At 39.3% G+C, this 17,352-nt stretch overlaps 1 protein-coding gene across 2 annotated transcripts in view; it reads left to right on the top strand.

Annotated features, from left to right (window-relative positions):
• Positions 1-14,518, top strand: part of vwc2 (von Willebrand factor C domain containing 2) — a 32,959-nt gene extending 18,441 nt beyond the window's left edge. For both annotated transcript variants that reach the window (XM_086093322.1, XM_086093324.1), the window contains one exon: positions 13,758-14,518. In XM_086093322.1, the coding sequence (XP_085949448.1) occupies positions 13,758-13,909 (152 nt within the window). In that variant the 3' untranslated portion in view covers positions 13,910-14,518. The remainder of the gene's footprint in view (positions 1-13,757) is intronic.
• The last annotated feature ends 2,834 nt before the right edge of the window (positions 14,519-17,352 follow it).

The raw sequence follows: 17,352 nt of genomic DNA, 5'->3' as shown, positions 1-17,352 counted from the left end.
ACAATGACTCATACTGAATACCATCTGATATGTGTAAAGCCCATTTATTTATGACGTACTATCAATGCCTTTGTTGTGGATCTGTTATACAAGCAACCATTACAGAGGTAGATGCATTGCATTTACAAAGAGCAGCTCGGCGCAATAGTGGTTAGCATGTACGCCAGCAAAGAGTGTCAGGCACTCCTTGTACTCTAGATTCTTGCCACAATAAGTTAACTGAAGACTCTAAATTGCACATGTTAGTGAATAACAGCATAAATGATTATTTGAGCCCTATGATTAGCAAGTAATCAGTCTTGAGTGTAATTTACCTTTCGCCCAAAGTCAGCCAGCATAATATAATCATAATAAGGGCAAGTCCCATAGATAACGGATGCATCCTGGATGCATATATGAATATTCCAAGATGGCAAAGGTTTTAAGACTGCTAGCATAAAAGGAAGAATGAAATATAGAATACCAGACATTTTTTTGGGACGATTTAATACAATATGCATGCATATAGCAATAAATATCAGTGGCAGCTTTACTTTTTGAAATTTGCAACTTTTTGGTACATATCGCAGTCTGTATAATTGCAATCTCTATTCAAGTGCTTCCCTATCATTCTCAGCACTTTGAGGCTTTCTACTTAATCGCCTCCTCACTGGTCCATCTTTTAAAATGTTCCTCTCAATATTCCTGCTTCTCCAGTAAAGATGCTTGTCCATGAACTCTGCATCTCTGATTATACTTGAAATGCATCACCTCATATTTTTACCTGGCCATTTCAAATATGATACAATTTGCTCTCTTGTAAGTGACAAGATGTTTAAATATTTTCCAGTGCAGTCACTCATTTCTTCATAAGAACAATTTATGGGGTAGATGCCACAGACTTTTACTTTTACACCTCAGCGCCATTTCTGGCTCCTGCTCGCTGCGTTCCAACACTCGCACCCGCACCCGCACCCCTGCACCTCACAACCGCGCGCTCCCGCTCATCGGTGGGAGGACGTCTCGGCTATCTGAAATGCTTCGGACACTGAGACAGACGCTACACACTCTCAGCCTCGCACCCGTCGACGGGAACGCGCAACCGAGGGGCACAAAGGCGGCAAGTACTGGGATGCGGCCCACACGTCGCAAACCGGAAACGGAAACAAAGTTGATGGGTGAAAACCCCGATGTCGGAAGTCCCGCCTCCTCCGTGGCATATAGTCCATTGCCAGCGCCTCGTGGGTTAAGGGAACAAAAATATGATTAACATCACAACATGCCTAAACATAATTCATCCTCCTTCATCGCACTCAACCAACTAAAAAATAAATGGTATGAAATATTATTATAACAATCATAGGAGCCAAAATTGTGCAGTTATTAAAGATTAGAAATTAAATAGATAAAATGAATTTCATGCTTTTACTTAAAATTTAGCTACATACCAATGATATTTCATTGCAATGGGATTAGAAAAAGTGTGAGTGTTGGGATTAAAAAAAGAGAGAGATTGTAATTAACCCTAATCTTTAACTACTACAACTGCTTTGGAAACAAATGCTATTCTGGGCAGCAATTCTCCTTGCAACTACACAGAACAGAAATAATTGAGTCATCTATGAACTCGTTTTGACTTAACTAAACTTAATTACACTTTGTCTTTTATACATAACATTTCCTTAAAGTTAAAAAATTACAGTAGTAAGTTAGTAACAATTCTTCTACCCGCTGTTATTTAAACAGAATTCTACATGCGACATCGAAGGAAAAGCTCATTCGCTCTAATTAGTGTAAAATAAGGTTATCGGCGGTCATTAAAGTCGTCGCCTTGCTAGCATATGCTATTTAAGTGCAGCAGATGTTAATAGCTTGTAGGAAATGTGTCACATCAAAGCTCACCTCATTAACAGGGAAATAACAAATTACTCATCCAGGGATGCTTTACCACCGACTGACAGTAAATTACAGTAACTAAGCCAATAATGAAAAGTAAGTGAAACAAATGGATGGTGAAACATTAGACCCAAATATGCAAATAAGATTCCTAATTTGGCATCTTTGTTGTCTTTGTGATTTAGCCAATCTGCATTTTCCTCCTTCCGTCACCAAACACAATAAAGTATTGCAACGTTTGATGAGTTCATCAATTATGCACTGACATTATGGTGGCCTTTTCAGACATGCAAAATCGATGCCTATGGCAGGGTCCCCTGTCTCAGATGTGTTATTCAGTCGTTATGCATCGAGACATTTGGGGAAGAGCCAGGGGATGAAGATGAAAGTGTGAGGTATCGCCGACATCTCGCCCAGACAGTTGTTCATGAATATCAAAGGACAGCTGTGAATAGAGGCAGGTTCTCTGCATTTCACTCATCCTAAATCCTTTTACCTATAAAGTTTATGACTGACATTTGCTGGGTGCTGTCAAGTTTCATTTAACAAAAGTGACTCTTAAAAGGAGCACCTGTGGACAATATGATGAAAAGAGCAAATAATGGGTTCATTGTAAAGCATTTAATGCTTGCAGACAAACTGGAGTTTCTTTATTTCAAGAATCGATTGCTTTACACTCATCACTGAGCCGTCGCCAAATTGTGGTGAAGGAACCAAACACGTTGTGAGGGTCTGCTGGGAATATCTGATGGATTTTCATCTCCCACCTAATGTCCCGCAGAACTTTGAGAACGTACCTAGCGAGGCGAGGGGCCGTGTTCGGTGCCTCCATTGTTGAGGTGGCCCATGGTGGTGGCAACTCAAACCTGTTGCTGGACATTGTCAGTAGGGTGCTGTCAAAAGAATCCTGTGACTCTGGCGGCAGCTGATTTGTACCGGCAAGCCAAGCTGAACGAAACTTTGGTGTTTTCCGTGAGAGAAGTTCAGTGAGGCCGTGGAGAACGGCTTCCATACCACTTTAAGGAAATTGTAGTCCTTTGTCTCAGGTGGGGGAAGCATGACACTGCTTCGATAAGTGTCGTAAATCTGTGGAGGTTTTAGGTATTTTCTTCTCCTTTTTCTTCTTCTTCTGGCTTTTGGGTCATGCAGTATGTATGAAGGTGGTTGAGATGTTTCTTGGAGATGGTGTCAGACAGAACAAAGTTAGAGTGGGGAGACAACAGAGAGTAAAAACAGCAGATTCAATGAAAGAGTTAACAATAGCGTACGACAACAATAACCATACGTGGCAGTTGGACTTTATATGTGCACTCTGCTACACTTGAGGAAGAGATGCGACGAGTAGCAAACATGATAGGACTGGGTAGCACAGGACAAGGGTAGTGAGGTCAGGCAGTGCTAAGAGTGTGAAGCGGGAAAGGCCGTGCAATGTTCAAACGCCTATACAGAATTTGAGTGCAATGGGAAGTCCAAGAAGTTAGCATAATACTATGGGTAACAATTTTGAGAGTGGCCCTGCACCAAAGACTTCAAGTTTGTATGGTTAAAGTCTTCTGCTGCTATCATAACATCGAATGGATGATCTCTGTGGATCTCACTCTGCTTCATCTGTCCTTCCTTCCTTTCCTCAGTCTCTCCTTTGGTCTCTTGAGGTCTCCCTAATTTGTTGGAATTTAGATGTTTCTGGGGTTGGTGAAAGACTCTGGTTGTTAACCCGGTGGGTAGTAGGTAATGGATTTCACTTTCCTTTCTTTTCTTTGATCCTTCCTCGGGTCTCCTGACAACCTCACGACTCTAGCTGGATTCTGAAGTATTCGGTTTAGGTGAACGGTATGGGATTTTTTAATAGGTTTTAGGTGAACTAATGAGTACACACTCACACGCACGCACACATGCACACACACATACACACACATACACACGCACATGCACATACTCACCCACATACAAAATAAAAATAAAAAAAATAAAAAAGAGAGCAATGATGATGACATGTAAAATCGGTAAAATTACCGAATAAACAATACTGAGCTCTTGAATTTAAAAAATAAATAAAAATAAAAATAACATTGAATGGATGCACTAGCATCTGTTTGTCTATAACACTCTGTAGCATTTCCATGGCAACCTTAGTGTTAGCTTGGGGTGGCACATGCTGCCAGGTTATGATTATTACAATCGATGTGATTTTAAGATAGAAGGGTCTACACTGTGACATAAGATTGAAGCAATGTTGGGACAGTAGCAAATATCCTTAATTGTGGCGTTTGTGATGTTGTTGACATACACACACAGCCCTCCTCCACGTTTCTTACCGGCCCCATTGGTTCTATCCGCTCCGAAGCTAGTGTGACCTGCTAGCTCAAGTCCAGGATCAAAGAATTTAACCAAGTTGCGTTATAACCATCACATAGTAATCCAGCTGGCGAATGGTAGTCCCCAGTCATAGTTCGCCCATTTCATTGTTGAGTTGAGAGTTGGTGAAAAAAAAGCTTGGAATGGTTCTTTTTAAAGGGTTAGCATTTAGCCTAGACCCTTAGCCTCTCTTTTTTTTTTACTTTCACTTTGAGAGGACGGTAAATGAGAGGTCCGTTGATTGGCAGTATTAATTTGCTGTCATTAAATAAATCAGAAAGCAGTTCTGTAAAGTACTGAAATATGCCCTGGCTATTCAACGCACAAACACTCAAAACAACAACAACAAAACATCTGCTAAAACTTGGAGGGTGCCGTGTTGTTACTCACGCAACCATCTTGTCTCGTAAAGCCAAGCAAATCGAATGTTATGCTCATTCCTCATTTTTCAATTTAAAATCAAGGTTCTGCTGCACTACCTGCTTCTGAAGGATGCTAAAATGAAGAAATTAAAACCACCTATCCTCTCTCCTCCTCCCGGCCAGGCCACCAATCCCTCTTGTCCTTTACCCTTGCAGGTTATCGCCTTGGTAACTTACAAGGACACAAATTGTATTCTTTGAGACCCAGACATTAGGGTCGGCACTAACTGGGGCGATGTGATAAACGGTCTGAACCGGTGCCAATATCACTTCAAAGAGAGGAACATGAGACACGGTGGCCCTGCTGCCAAGAGCGATAAAGACTTGTTTGAATTAAGGCAAGATTTAAGGACCTTTTAAGATGTGGCTTAAAAAAAAGACCATGAAGATTGTTTGTAAATCCAATTGAGGATGCCCCTGCATTAGGTCACTACCCAGACTGCATTGCAATGGAAACGACTTATGGTGATGTATATGCAACTAAAGTTAACTACAAAATGTGTTACATCTAGAAGAAATTGCAGCTAGCTGGTAAAAGGAAAATGACTGGAAACTATTTACCTAATTTGATTACAATTGATGCTTAAATCCTGTCACCCAAAATATCTGCATAACAGTTGTATGATTTAACTTTTTTTTTTTAGGGAACCCTTGTCCTTGAGTCAGTATCCTGCTTGATTTTGATGTCTCTCTCCACCAACAAACCTGATTCGATGAACATGATCATCATCAGGATTCTACAGAGCTTGCTGATGAGCTGATTATTTGAGTCAGCTGTGCTGGAGGAGGGAGACAGTGAAAGCAGGCAGGACAGTGGCTCTCGAGGACCAGGGTTCCCTACTTGAGGAATTGGGCGTTTTGCACCATTGTGGATTGAACGCAGTCGACTTCCGGCTGATCGAAGCAGCTCCCCTCCTTCCCATTGAATTTAGGGAAGTGCGCACAGTGCTTGACATTGTGGAAGCAAAAATTAATCGCTGGATGGAATCGTGCTCCACCGCCTGCGCCACAAGTTAGACTTATTTTTTTGAGTAATCTAGTCTATTCTTTGTCACCAAATTGCCAAATATGCTGTGGGCGTGACAGCTCCGTCCGCTGGAATGCCAACAAGGTGTAGCGCGTCAACCAAATTCATAAATATTTGAACTCATTCACTGCCATAAATTAATTTTTAAAGAAGATTATGAAAAATTTGGGGCAAGAGGCGATTACATTTTTTAAAATTGTAATTAATCGCATGACTTCACTAGTTAACTCACGATAAATCACAAATGTTATATCGGTTCTAAATGTACAATAAAAAATTATAGGTTTTCATACTGTTGTTAACAAAAGTGGGATTTTTCTTTTTTTAAACTAATAGGAATAGTTCAAATACATTTTTGACGTCAATGGCAGTGAATGAATAAAACAAAAAGAGAATGATTAAAAATTTGGGGCATCAAGCGATTAAAGTTTTTAATCGCATGACTTCACTAGTTAACTCGCGATTAATCACAAATTTCATATCTGTTCTAAATGTACAATAAAAAAATTCTAGGTTTTCATACTCTTGTTGACAAAAGTGGAAAAAAGGTCAACTAATAGAAAAAGTTAAAATGAATTTTTAACACGGTCAAATAGATTTGCTCGCATTTTTATGCTGAGCTCCTGTCTACGAAAATTAGTTTGATGTATTTCACTATTTGGTTGTGATCTTTCATCATATTTCAGTATTTTAGGAGACATTTTCCATCACTGAACTAAATCTATGATTTCTGTAATGAGAGCTGATGACATTACATGTGGAGTGCTCAGTCAGAGTGCTTCTCGGCTTGTTTTGTATGATTTAGGACATTTATTTTGAATATAATTCATCGTGTCCCTTTGGTTGGATATTTTACATTACAAAGAGATTAAGTCCCTTAACTATATTATGGTCCAAGCTTCAAGGAAAGTCCAAATATTGCCTGGACACCCGTACTACGACAGTAATGGGTTTGTGTTTCTGCCCTCTTGAAGGACATTGAATACAATAGGCAGACCGCCGGTGTCCAGGTGGATTAATCCATAAAGATTATAGGCGGTCTCGCTGGAAACAAAAGATCATGCTGGGCGTAATACAGATACTCTAAACTATTAATATCTTGAGTTCATTTATTCATACTTTTGTGAAATTGGTCCCTCTCATCTTCTATATCTTTACACATCACCAACTTTTATTCTGCATTTATAATGCAAATGCACTCAAGAAATCCATTAAGATGAGTGATTTCAGCTACTTTTCTCCCGGTATTATTAAGATCTGATGGTTTTCTTTTTCTTTCTCTTTTCTTTTTGGAATGATGGGATGTGATGGTTTGAATGCGTCTTCAATTTCATTGCATGATGTGGTTGGGCTTTCAAGCTACAGGTGCTAATGGCATATAATTTCTACATGCTGCCTTTGTTACCTCTTAGCAAACAGTAGTGAACGTCTGGGTCCACATGTACAGTCCATTTGTCTCTGTGAGTGTTATTGAAAAGCTCTTGTGGTAACGAGTGTGCTGCAAAGAAAAGCCGTGGAGTGATGATGCATTGTATTGACTCATTCATTGCCATTGACGGCTATAGACGTAAAAAATTCATTTAAACTATTTTCTATTAGTTTAACATTTTTACCACTTTTGTTAACAAGAGTATGAAAACCTTTTCTTTCTTTTTTTATTGTTTTAGAACAGATATAAAATTTGTGATTAATCGTGAGTTAACCAGTGAAGTCATGCGATTAATTACGATTAAAAATGGTAATCGCCTGACGCCCCTAATTTTTAATAATCTTTTTTTTTTTTTTTTAAGAAAAGATTATTAAAAATTGAAAAAAAAAGAATTACAATTATTTTATATATTTTTTTTTTTTAAAGAAAAGATTTGAAAAAAATTAGGGTTGTCAGGTGATGCTTTTTTTTTATCGTAATTAATCACATGACTTCACTAGTTAACTCACGATTAATCACAAATCTTATATCTGTTCTAAATGTACAAAAAATAATAATTCTAAGTTTTCATACTCTTGTTAACAAAAGAGGGAAAAAAATGTTAAACTAATAGAAATAGTTAAACTAAATTTATGACGTCTATAGCCGTCAATGGCAGTGAATGAGTTAATGAAGCCATGACAAAAATAATAAAAGTGTGATAAAAATGACTCTGATGCAACTCTGATTCGCAAACTAATCAAGATGAAGTTTGAAGTTTACTTCAAAATATTATTGTCCTTGCAAATCTTTTTACAGACTTTACTTAAGGGAACTGTAAGGACCCCTAATGATGATGAATCAGGAACGACAGCAGTCCGCGGCCACAGGATGAGCAAGCAAGGGTGTGTGCTGGCATCTAAAGGACTTATGAATGTGTTAAAGCTGACATTTTGACAGGCTGTTCACATTGATTGATGTGCCAGCAGCACACTTCCTCCGGGTGCTGACACCCAATGAAATGCGGCGGCTGCAGCGGAAAGACTTCTCATTTTTCAGACGCCTAATTACATAGTAATGTATAACACCGCAGCTTGAGAGCTTGTTAGTGCAAGGAACGGCCATTGTTATGCTATACCTGATGCTGCGAGAAACAATTCCTGTCGAGTTTATATGTTGTGTGGTGCAGTTGGGGAGATAATGAATGCTTTATGGGCTCTTTTTTATTCTGGTGGCTGAAGACAACAGACATTCAAAAACATTGGCCACAAAGAAAAATCTTGTGAGATGATATTTGGTGATCATTTCTATGATAATTATTTCACATGGGGGGGGGGGGGGGGGCACTGAGAATCTGCCTTTAAAAAGCAGTTTGTGTCTTCTTGTGTCAATATTTCCACTACTACTTGGCTAACATTGGCCAAAGTGAGAGCACCTCTATTTTTCACCATCCGTGAGGATTGCAAGCCATTATCAGGGATGCACGATAATGCTATTTTCAACCGATACCGATAAACCAATAATTTAGCCGATGCCGACAACCGACAAGTAAGCCGATAATTGTTTGCAAAATGAACTTGAATACAAATATACTTTCAAGTCCTAACATGTACAAATACATTGAAACATTGTGTAAAGAACCATGAGGCAGCATTTTATTGATATGTCTGCTTCAAAGACAACCAATAACTCATTTTGAGTTTGCCAAAACAAAACAGTGTTTTAAAAATGTAACATAGAAAAGAAAGCCCACACTGGCGACTGCCATGTGTGATGCATCTTCTGTGAACAAAAGGTCGTGCGCATTATGACGTCACAAATATGCAACACCATAGGAGAGGGGAGGGGTTGAGGAGTTGGGCACAACTTGAGCCACAACCACCGTAGATGGGCCAACGTGGCATGTCTATTATTATCGGCGGATTTCTTTATTATCTGGTTTATCTGTATGACGTCAAATTGGTTGATAATTGCCGATAATCATCGGCCACCGATATTATCGTGCATCCCTAGTACTTATTAGACGATCATAAAGTAAGAAAAAGGAGAATTATTGTCTGGCAAAGATGGTTGTTTCTAGTTATAAGGGGTGACTATCTAGCTGAATTCTACAAATCTAATTTGTTGCATATCAGATGGTAACGGAGAAACCCATCAAACAAGAGGCAACAGATGATTCTTTGCAATCAGTTGCAAAGATCACCGTTATGACACATCACATCACATTACACTGAATATTTTTGAATGTAATTTGTGTTGATGAACTCTACTGAATTTGACAACATTGTTAAATAACTAGTATAAATCACAAGGAATGGTCTTTGTCTTGTTTGATTATTGTTGGTACAATGACAGACAACTAACTGTGAGCTAGAAAAGTGACAGATCCTTCCGATTGAATGCTAGTAGTACGGTTAGCCTTCTTCTTTGGAGATGCTGACATTATATTGCAACAGTTGGCTTTTTCCCCTTCTTATTGCACAAACTGATATTTTTTCAATGTTTTTTATTATTTTAGTAAAAAATGTGCATCCCTAATCTGATGCTGAAAGGAAAACGTTTCTCTGCATAAAACAAGGGCAACCACTCACTGGTCTCAAGAGCCTGTTAATGGCAGTGAAAAGCTAAAGTAGATGCAGATCTGAATCCTTTGGATGATTCATGGCAGTTTGGGGAAAATGTCACAAGTGTAAATTGCACCTTTTAAAGTGACCCTGGGGAAACTTTGATGGATCCTGTAAAATGTCTTGTGTATTGGTTTGCTTTGCAGAAAAGGGCACTACATGACACCTGCAGTATTACAAACCTTATTGCAAGATTTGATATTTGTGTGTCTATTATATTAGTTTCCTGCCCTTTTCATCCTCATACCATAACATGATTTTGGGACAGCCCAGTTGGAGAGCACATTTTTCACTGTGGCAGTTAGTGCTGTGGTTGTTTGTGGTCTGTTTGTCTTTGACTGCATTCTAGCTTGTTGTGATGTCAGGGAAAATATATAGAGCCTACTGCAGTGTATAGTAGATAAACTTAGAATATGCTAAACTCAATATGGGGGGGGGGGAATCATTACACCCTTGAACTCTTAATGCCTTTAAAGAGCAAGAAGACATTTATTCTAGCTATGGTTCCTTTGAGGATGCACTAATGCATGGAGGAATTCTTGCAAAAAAGATTTTCAAGTCTTGTGTAATTGTATAGATGTGAGCTATAAACACATTCTGGGCTTCATTCTATAAACATATTGTTGGAATTTAGATGTTTCTGGGGTAGTAGGTAATGTCTGGTCGGTGCTGGATTTCACTTTCCTTTCTTTTCTTTGATCCTTCCTCGGGTCTCCTGACAACCTCACGACTCTAGCTGGATTCTGAAGTATTCAGTTTAGGTGAACGGTATGGGATTTTTAATTGGTTTTGGGTGAACTAATGAGTACACAGTCACATGCACGCACACACACATACACACGCACATGCACATACTCACCCACATACAAAATACAAATTTATAAAAAAAAATAATGAGAGCAATGATGATGACATGTCAAATCGGTAAAATTACCGAATGAATACTGAGCTCTCCAAGAAGAAAAAAAAGAAGAAGAAAAAATAAATTAATTTAAAAAGTTAATTTAAAAAAATCATTCTTCAGAAGAAATGTGTCCTTAAATTCGACGTATCCACTTTTAAATACAAGTGTGGACAAAGTGCAGGCGGGGGTCAGAAATCTTTTTGAAACTGAAAAATGTACTTCTTGGATACTGTGAACGGCTAAGTTTGATACTTCTGTAATGACGAATTTGCTCAAATTACCTTTAATGATGTTATTATTAACACAATGTGACTTAATTCTTAGGAAATCACAATGTCCCATCACTGGCGAGCTGTTTTTAGAAAAGGCGTGGAGGCTACTCATGTGGTCCTGAAGTGGCAATCTTATGTTGATGTTGGTGAGCCTGTCATAGGGTGTCTGTATTTCGTATTAATTTATTTTCATGCTTTATCAAGTGACGCTACCTTTAATCTTTATGGATGAAAAATCGAGCTGTACACAAGCAGTTCCTCCACGTCCTTCATGGGGGCAGAAGCACAGTCAGTCTTGTGTATTTTTAAGAGCAAAACGTCAGACTATTTTTGAAGAGCCCTGATCTAAATCCTAGTGAATATCTGGAGAAGGAGCGGAAACATGCATGCAGTGTGGAGAAGACAACCTTCAAACCTGTGACAGCTGGAGCAGTTTGCTCACGAGGAGCGAGACAAAATACCTGTCAGATTACATTAAGGGCGCCATACATTTTTCCAGGCATTTCACAAGTTTTTGTCATCCATCCAACCATTCGCTATAACGTTTGTCCTCAAAAAGGGCAATGTTGAGCTGGATCTTACTTTGGGCGAGATTCGGGTTAACACCCTACACTGGTCGCCAGTCAGTTGCTTGGCACAAAGAGACAAACAAACATTCACATTCAAAAAAATCGCTTCTCATAAGAATCGCGATTCTCATTTAGTACGATTCAGAATCGATTTTAAATGTCAAAAATGGATTTTCTTAAAATCATTTTATACTGTCTTGCCTTTGTCTGTGTGCCTTTATTTGGAGCGCTGTTCATGTTGTACCCGGTTTGGCCACTGAGGGGCAGTGTGGTTCCACGCGGTCTAATACACTGTTAAGTTGTAGCCACATTAGAGAGTAGAAGGAAAAAGTCACCATCAAGTTATTCCAATAAAATTTAGTTTTTTTTCAGCGTGGAGCCGTTCTTTTGAGTGATAAAAGAGCCGCGAGTAGCACGCTAATTAGCATTAGCGAGTCAGACTGGAGTAGATCATTACAATTCCTTGCACATCTATAGATTGACGCCAAAATCATTGTCAATCAAATCATTTCGAATCAAATATCTTTCTTAATCGAACATCGATTCTGAATCGAATCGCAGACCCCAAAAATCCGAATCGAATTGAATCGTGAGACATTCAAAGATTCCCACCCCTATTATATAGGTATGGTTTGCAGGATTTTATTTACCGGTACATTATCGGAGAAAAGGTCAATCTTGTTTGGAAATAGCACCTTTTATGATCAGTGACAGTTTAATTGTTACATCCTTATTACAAAAAACATACAGACATGCCCAAGAGTCAAAAATAATATTGCCGTGAGGCAACCGTCATAGTAAGAAAAAGGTAAAAGAACCGACTGGATATCAATTTTATGGATCAATAACGTTGAATGGAGATGTAGCCTTCTTATGCTAACGGTAATTGTACATAAATGTGTCAGTAAGATAATTACCCAAATATTACACCTTGATCAAACAGGGCTCATCACAGAAAGGTATAATGGAGATAGTTAAAAATAATTAACCATCCAACATCCTTAGATGCACAAAAGGCGTTCGCATTGTGTATCTTGGAACTTCCTACTTGAAACGCTAAAATGTTTTAAATTTGACCTTATTTTTATTGATTGAAGACAAACACTCTATTCATCTCCACAAACGGCTGTCAGGGTTAATTGATATTGATCAGAGAGATTCCCACTTGAACGTGGAGGCAGACAAGACTGCTCTTTATCACCCCTGTGGTTGACTATTAGGATTGAACCCACTGGCCCAGCATATTAAAGATTACAATAGCATAAAAGGAATTAGCATAAAAGAAAATAGCACTAAATGTAGATGATGTGTTACAAGAAGAAAACCCTTATCAACCCTACCGTTAATAAATTATTCGGGATATAAAATTGATCTACAAACCTCAATTCCAATTGCACTACACGGATAAGATATTTAATGTTTTTAATTGTATTTTTTTAAACAAATATTTTCTCATTTTGAATGTGATGCCAGTAACACGTTTCAAAAACTGCAACAGGGACAATAAAAAAAAGTTTGGAACATTCCACAGGTAAACAGGTTGATCTATCTCCAGTATCTAATGGCTACAACTAAAAATGCAAGATTAAACACTACCATGCAAAGCAAAGTCATAAAGTGTTCCCTCACTTTAGGCGGGATAGGTAGAGGTTACACCCCCCCCCCCCCCCCCGTTCAAAAAATAACCCTCACATTGTCTGTCATCATAATGAGGCCTTGTTGAAGTTAATTGCCTTCAATTAACTTGTTTGTCTACTTCTCCTGCAGTGCACGTAGGGGGGTGGATGAGGCACACATTGACCTTTTTGTGATCCGTTCTAAAAATAACTCACCAGTGATGGGACATTGACTTGCTAAGGAGAATTAAAAGAAGATAAATGAATAAAAATAAACGTCATTTCTTAATTGACCAAATATTCTGTATTTTGTGTAAAAATTTCATAAATTCTGCTGAATGAAATAAAGAGCTGTTTTTATTTACTCAAATATTACAAAAAGTACAAAAATAACCGCATGAATGGACTCAAATAAGAATCCGCGATAGAAGTGAACCGCGAAGTAGTGAGGGACCACTGTAAATCAAAAAACATCAAGAAACAGATTCTCTGGGCCCCAGCTCATCTGAGATGGACTGAAGTAAAATGGAAAAGTGTGCTGTGGTCTGACGAGTCCACATTTCAAATTGTTGAAATAACAGATTTCTCTTCGACTTAATTCTATTCACTCGCGGCCGCTCTTATTAGTCCCATTCTGCGTATTGCTTTGCAGGTCTCATTTTCCATTCTTATGTCTTGCCAACAGGGCCCAACTGCTTTGCGGACACAACAGTGATACCGGCCGGACGAGAGGTGAAGATCGACGAGTGTACAATCTGCTACTGCACATACGAAGAGGGCACGTGGCAGATCGAACGGCAGGCCACCTGCAGTAAGAACGAATGCCAGCGCGGTTAGAGACTGGCACGCTGAGAGGAACGTTGGCACGCAAAACACCAGCGCCCGCCCATGTGAACACTTGGCCTTTCACCCCGACTTCCGGACATCAGGGTCAGCCGGCTCAGCATTTGGAGTCTGTACTAAGTAAGCAAAGGCTTTTATGAAGATTTATAATCCGCACATAGAAAATTTATTTATCTATGTATTGAATTATTTATGAATATACACAAATACTGTCTAGATGTTATTATGCTGAGCTAGGTACACATATTTTTTTATAGGCCCTGTATTTTAATAATTAGCCTCCTTGACTGCAAAGAAACACAAGCGAATGTATAGAACACACACGGCTGTCTTCGGAGGCGGAAATCTTTACGTCTTCATAATTCTGACAAACCCCGACACCTGTTCCTTAACGAGCAGCCGTTTCCATCTGAGGCAACCTGCTGTTCAAGGCGATCAAATACGGAGCTAAAAGTGACATTAAAGCTGACTTGACTGTTTCTGACTTGTACTATGTTCTCTAGTCTGTTTGGATGTTTCAAATGTGCTTTGATTTTTAAAAGTGCTTTTTTTTGTATCTTGGTGCTGTATGTTCCTGTTTGAAATAAACGGCAGTCTGTGTCTCTGCGGGTGCTCGCATGATGCTTCCGATCTGAAACCCAGCGCTTGTTTACTGACTACCAAATGACTCCAATATTTGGTCTCAGTGTAATCGTGACATGGACCGTCAACTGAGATATACAGGCATGAACATCTCTCACCTTTCGGCGAAATTCGCATTTTTTAAAACCAGAATTGGTCACTCGCGTGAATCGTGCAGATCCGTTGCACAAATATTTTGGAGAGTCGGTTTATCAGTGAACTCCGGTTGAAATGGCACCGAATCACATTCAATCCGACGTTGACGTGTCCCAAAGCACGTCTTTAGTTGTGACCGCGCGGGAGTAGATGTGTTGCTAACTAGCGTGCTGGCGTCATGCGATTAGTTACGATTAAAACAATTAATTGCCTGATACTCCTAATATATATGCAATCTGAATCAGGCCTGCAGTGTAAATCCAGCCTTCAAATTAAATCGGACACATTCAAAATACAGTTCATATTTGCTTCCTGCAGTTTAAAATGGGTGCTAATGAGAGCATGTGTCTGGCCGAGCCCAGCGGTCCGTCGGCCAACAGATCAAAACGATGCCTCATAATAAGTCCAGGTAATGAGCACGGAAGGGCAGGCGGGCAGATCAATGAATGCAGATGCTGCTTGTCTATGTTAACTAGCTGCCTTTTTGCATGAGCGGCACGCTGAGCACGTTGCACTCACACTTTACAACGCGCCGGTCGGTCATGCAGCACAACTCTGTGATCCGGGGGGTTGCCAAACAACGGCGTAACATCTCCAGCAGTGAAACGTGCCTGTGAGGCTGCCAGCGGGAATCCCAGGCAAATCAGCCTAAATGCATGCACATGCAAGCAGACAGGCTCTTCCTCTGAGCAGTCGGCGAGAGGTGGCTCAGCTCCATTAAGGTTTCTTGTCAGACCTAACGCGTCACTGTCCTCTCATAACCAAATTCATTCATTCAAGAAGGAATGGAAATGTGCTCACGCATAAGAGTGGTAAATGATGTTGAAATGTTTTTTCCTTTTCTGCGCAGGGTTGCGCTGTGCAGCTTTTAGAAAATTGAATACTTCATTTGTTTTCAAATGTGCTTTTATCGGTTTGACTTCTCTGGTTTCTCATGTGTTCTTGGTTAGCGAAAATATGTTTATCATTCATTTTAATAGAGTAAAATATAAATTAAGTGCCTTTAACAAGGTCAAAAAAAAAGTGGTGTACTGTTACTTTAACATTTCAACTTCTCCTTTCCTTCAGTTAAATTACTTATTAAATATTCCAGCACGTTATGAACTGTAGTGTCAGCATATGGCTGTAAAAAAAAAAAAAAGACAGTCTGCTTAAATCTCACCATAAATTCTCATCCCAAAAACGAGTCTTTGTTCTTTTACTTTGAAATGAAATTCCCTGGTATGCATCTAAACTAGTCTTCCTCCAGACAGGCCATTAATTGGGCACATCTGTCAGAGACGCTCATAAAGGATTAGCCTCTGTCTGCTCTCCCTAATACTGGAACTCTGTAATTAGACTCTTGCCCTGTTCTGGCCAATTTACACTACTGTGCTTGCACCAGTGCCGATCATATTAACGGCGCTGATGAAATTTATGATGCATTTATTGCAACCAGCCAACTCTGTTATTTGCAATTAAGGCGCCACATGTTTCACATGACTCACAAATAAACGTTGTCCAGTTCTGTGTCGCAGAAATAACAAAGAAATACTGTACATTAAAACCTGAATGAGCCACTAAAACAAATTGAAATAAAGTGAGGTACAGTCGTGATCTAAATTTTACATACACCTGTAAAGAACATAATTTTATGGCTCTCTTGAGCTTCCAGTTATTTCTGCGACATCATGCAGTTAGGACACTGACTAGCATCATTCATCGCTATAAAACAAACAAGATGGAATCTAGGGGCAGCAGATACAAAGAAAACAAATAAGGCCCCGGAATTGAGCCCTGTGGAACTGTTATACATGTGAATTCACATTGCACATACTTGTCAGACCACTTTCCTTTTTTTTTCATAGACATAATATGAAGCAGTTACAATAATGAAGAAATCACACGACATAACATTACAGTAGTCGACTACTGTGTGCACCAAATTCCCGCAGCCAATTATAACCAAGCGGGGCATATCCTCACAAAACATTTGAGTCGGGTGTCTCACTGAACCCCTGCGGTTCGAATTGAACCCAGGTTAAGAAACACTGATCTGGTTAAAGCAAGAGATCTATTTTGCTAGCATCTTTAAGCTGGCTTGCTCTGGCGACCATGTTCTGAAATCTAAGGCCACTTAACGGTCCTGGTTGATACATTTATTTATTTATTACTTGTTGTGTCTTCAGTAGCTATGGAATATCGCTACTGGTCATGACCCATGCTGCTATGGTGATCTATCTTCGTGGATCTGGTAATCATTAGAAGTGAATGATTACGTAGGACTTCGTTTTTTTTTCTTTGCGCATTCGTCTTCAGAAAGGAAGAATGCAATAAGGAGCCACCGGTTCTACATTTTTAATGGCAGACATGCTGCATTCATTTCAATAGGAGAGAGGGAAATGAGCTTCTAATGAGGATCAATTGAAAATAAACAAAGCCTTGTAATCCGTCTGTAAATTTAGGCTGGGACTTTTAGAAGAAGTTTTGTTCATTTTCACTGAGCCAGACCTTTTGAGTGAGATTTTCTCATACCGCCTTGGTTCATTAAAATTGCACGGATATTATTATGAACTTAAAATTCTCTGCACAGCAGTCAAATGTGGTTGAAAAAGCGTTGAGAATTCTATTTGCACCTTCTGGATTTATTTCCAAACCCATCCCCACAAATCCATTCAATC

This window comes from Leptonotus elevatus, chromosome 13 (assembly GCF_054856555.1).
Source record: "Leptonotus elevatus isolate MCC_2025b chromosome 13, RoL_Lele_1.0, whole genome shotgun sequence".
In the NCBI taxonomy this organism is placed as follows: Eukaryota; Metazoa; Chordata; class Actinopteri; order Syngnathiformes; family Syngnathidae; genus Leptonotus; species Leptonotus elevatus.
This window is presented reverse-complemented; position numbering and strand designations above follow the sequence as displayed.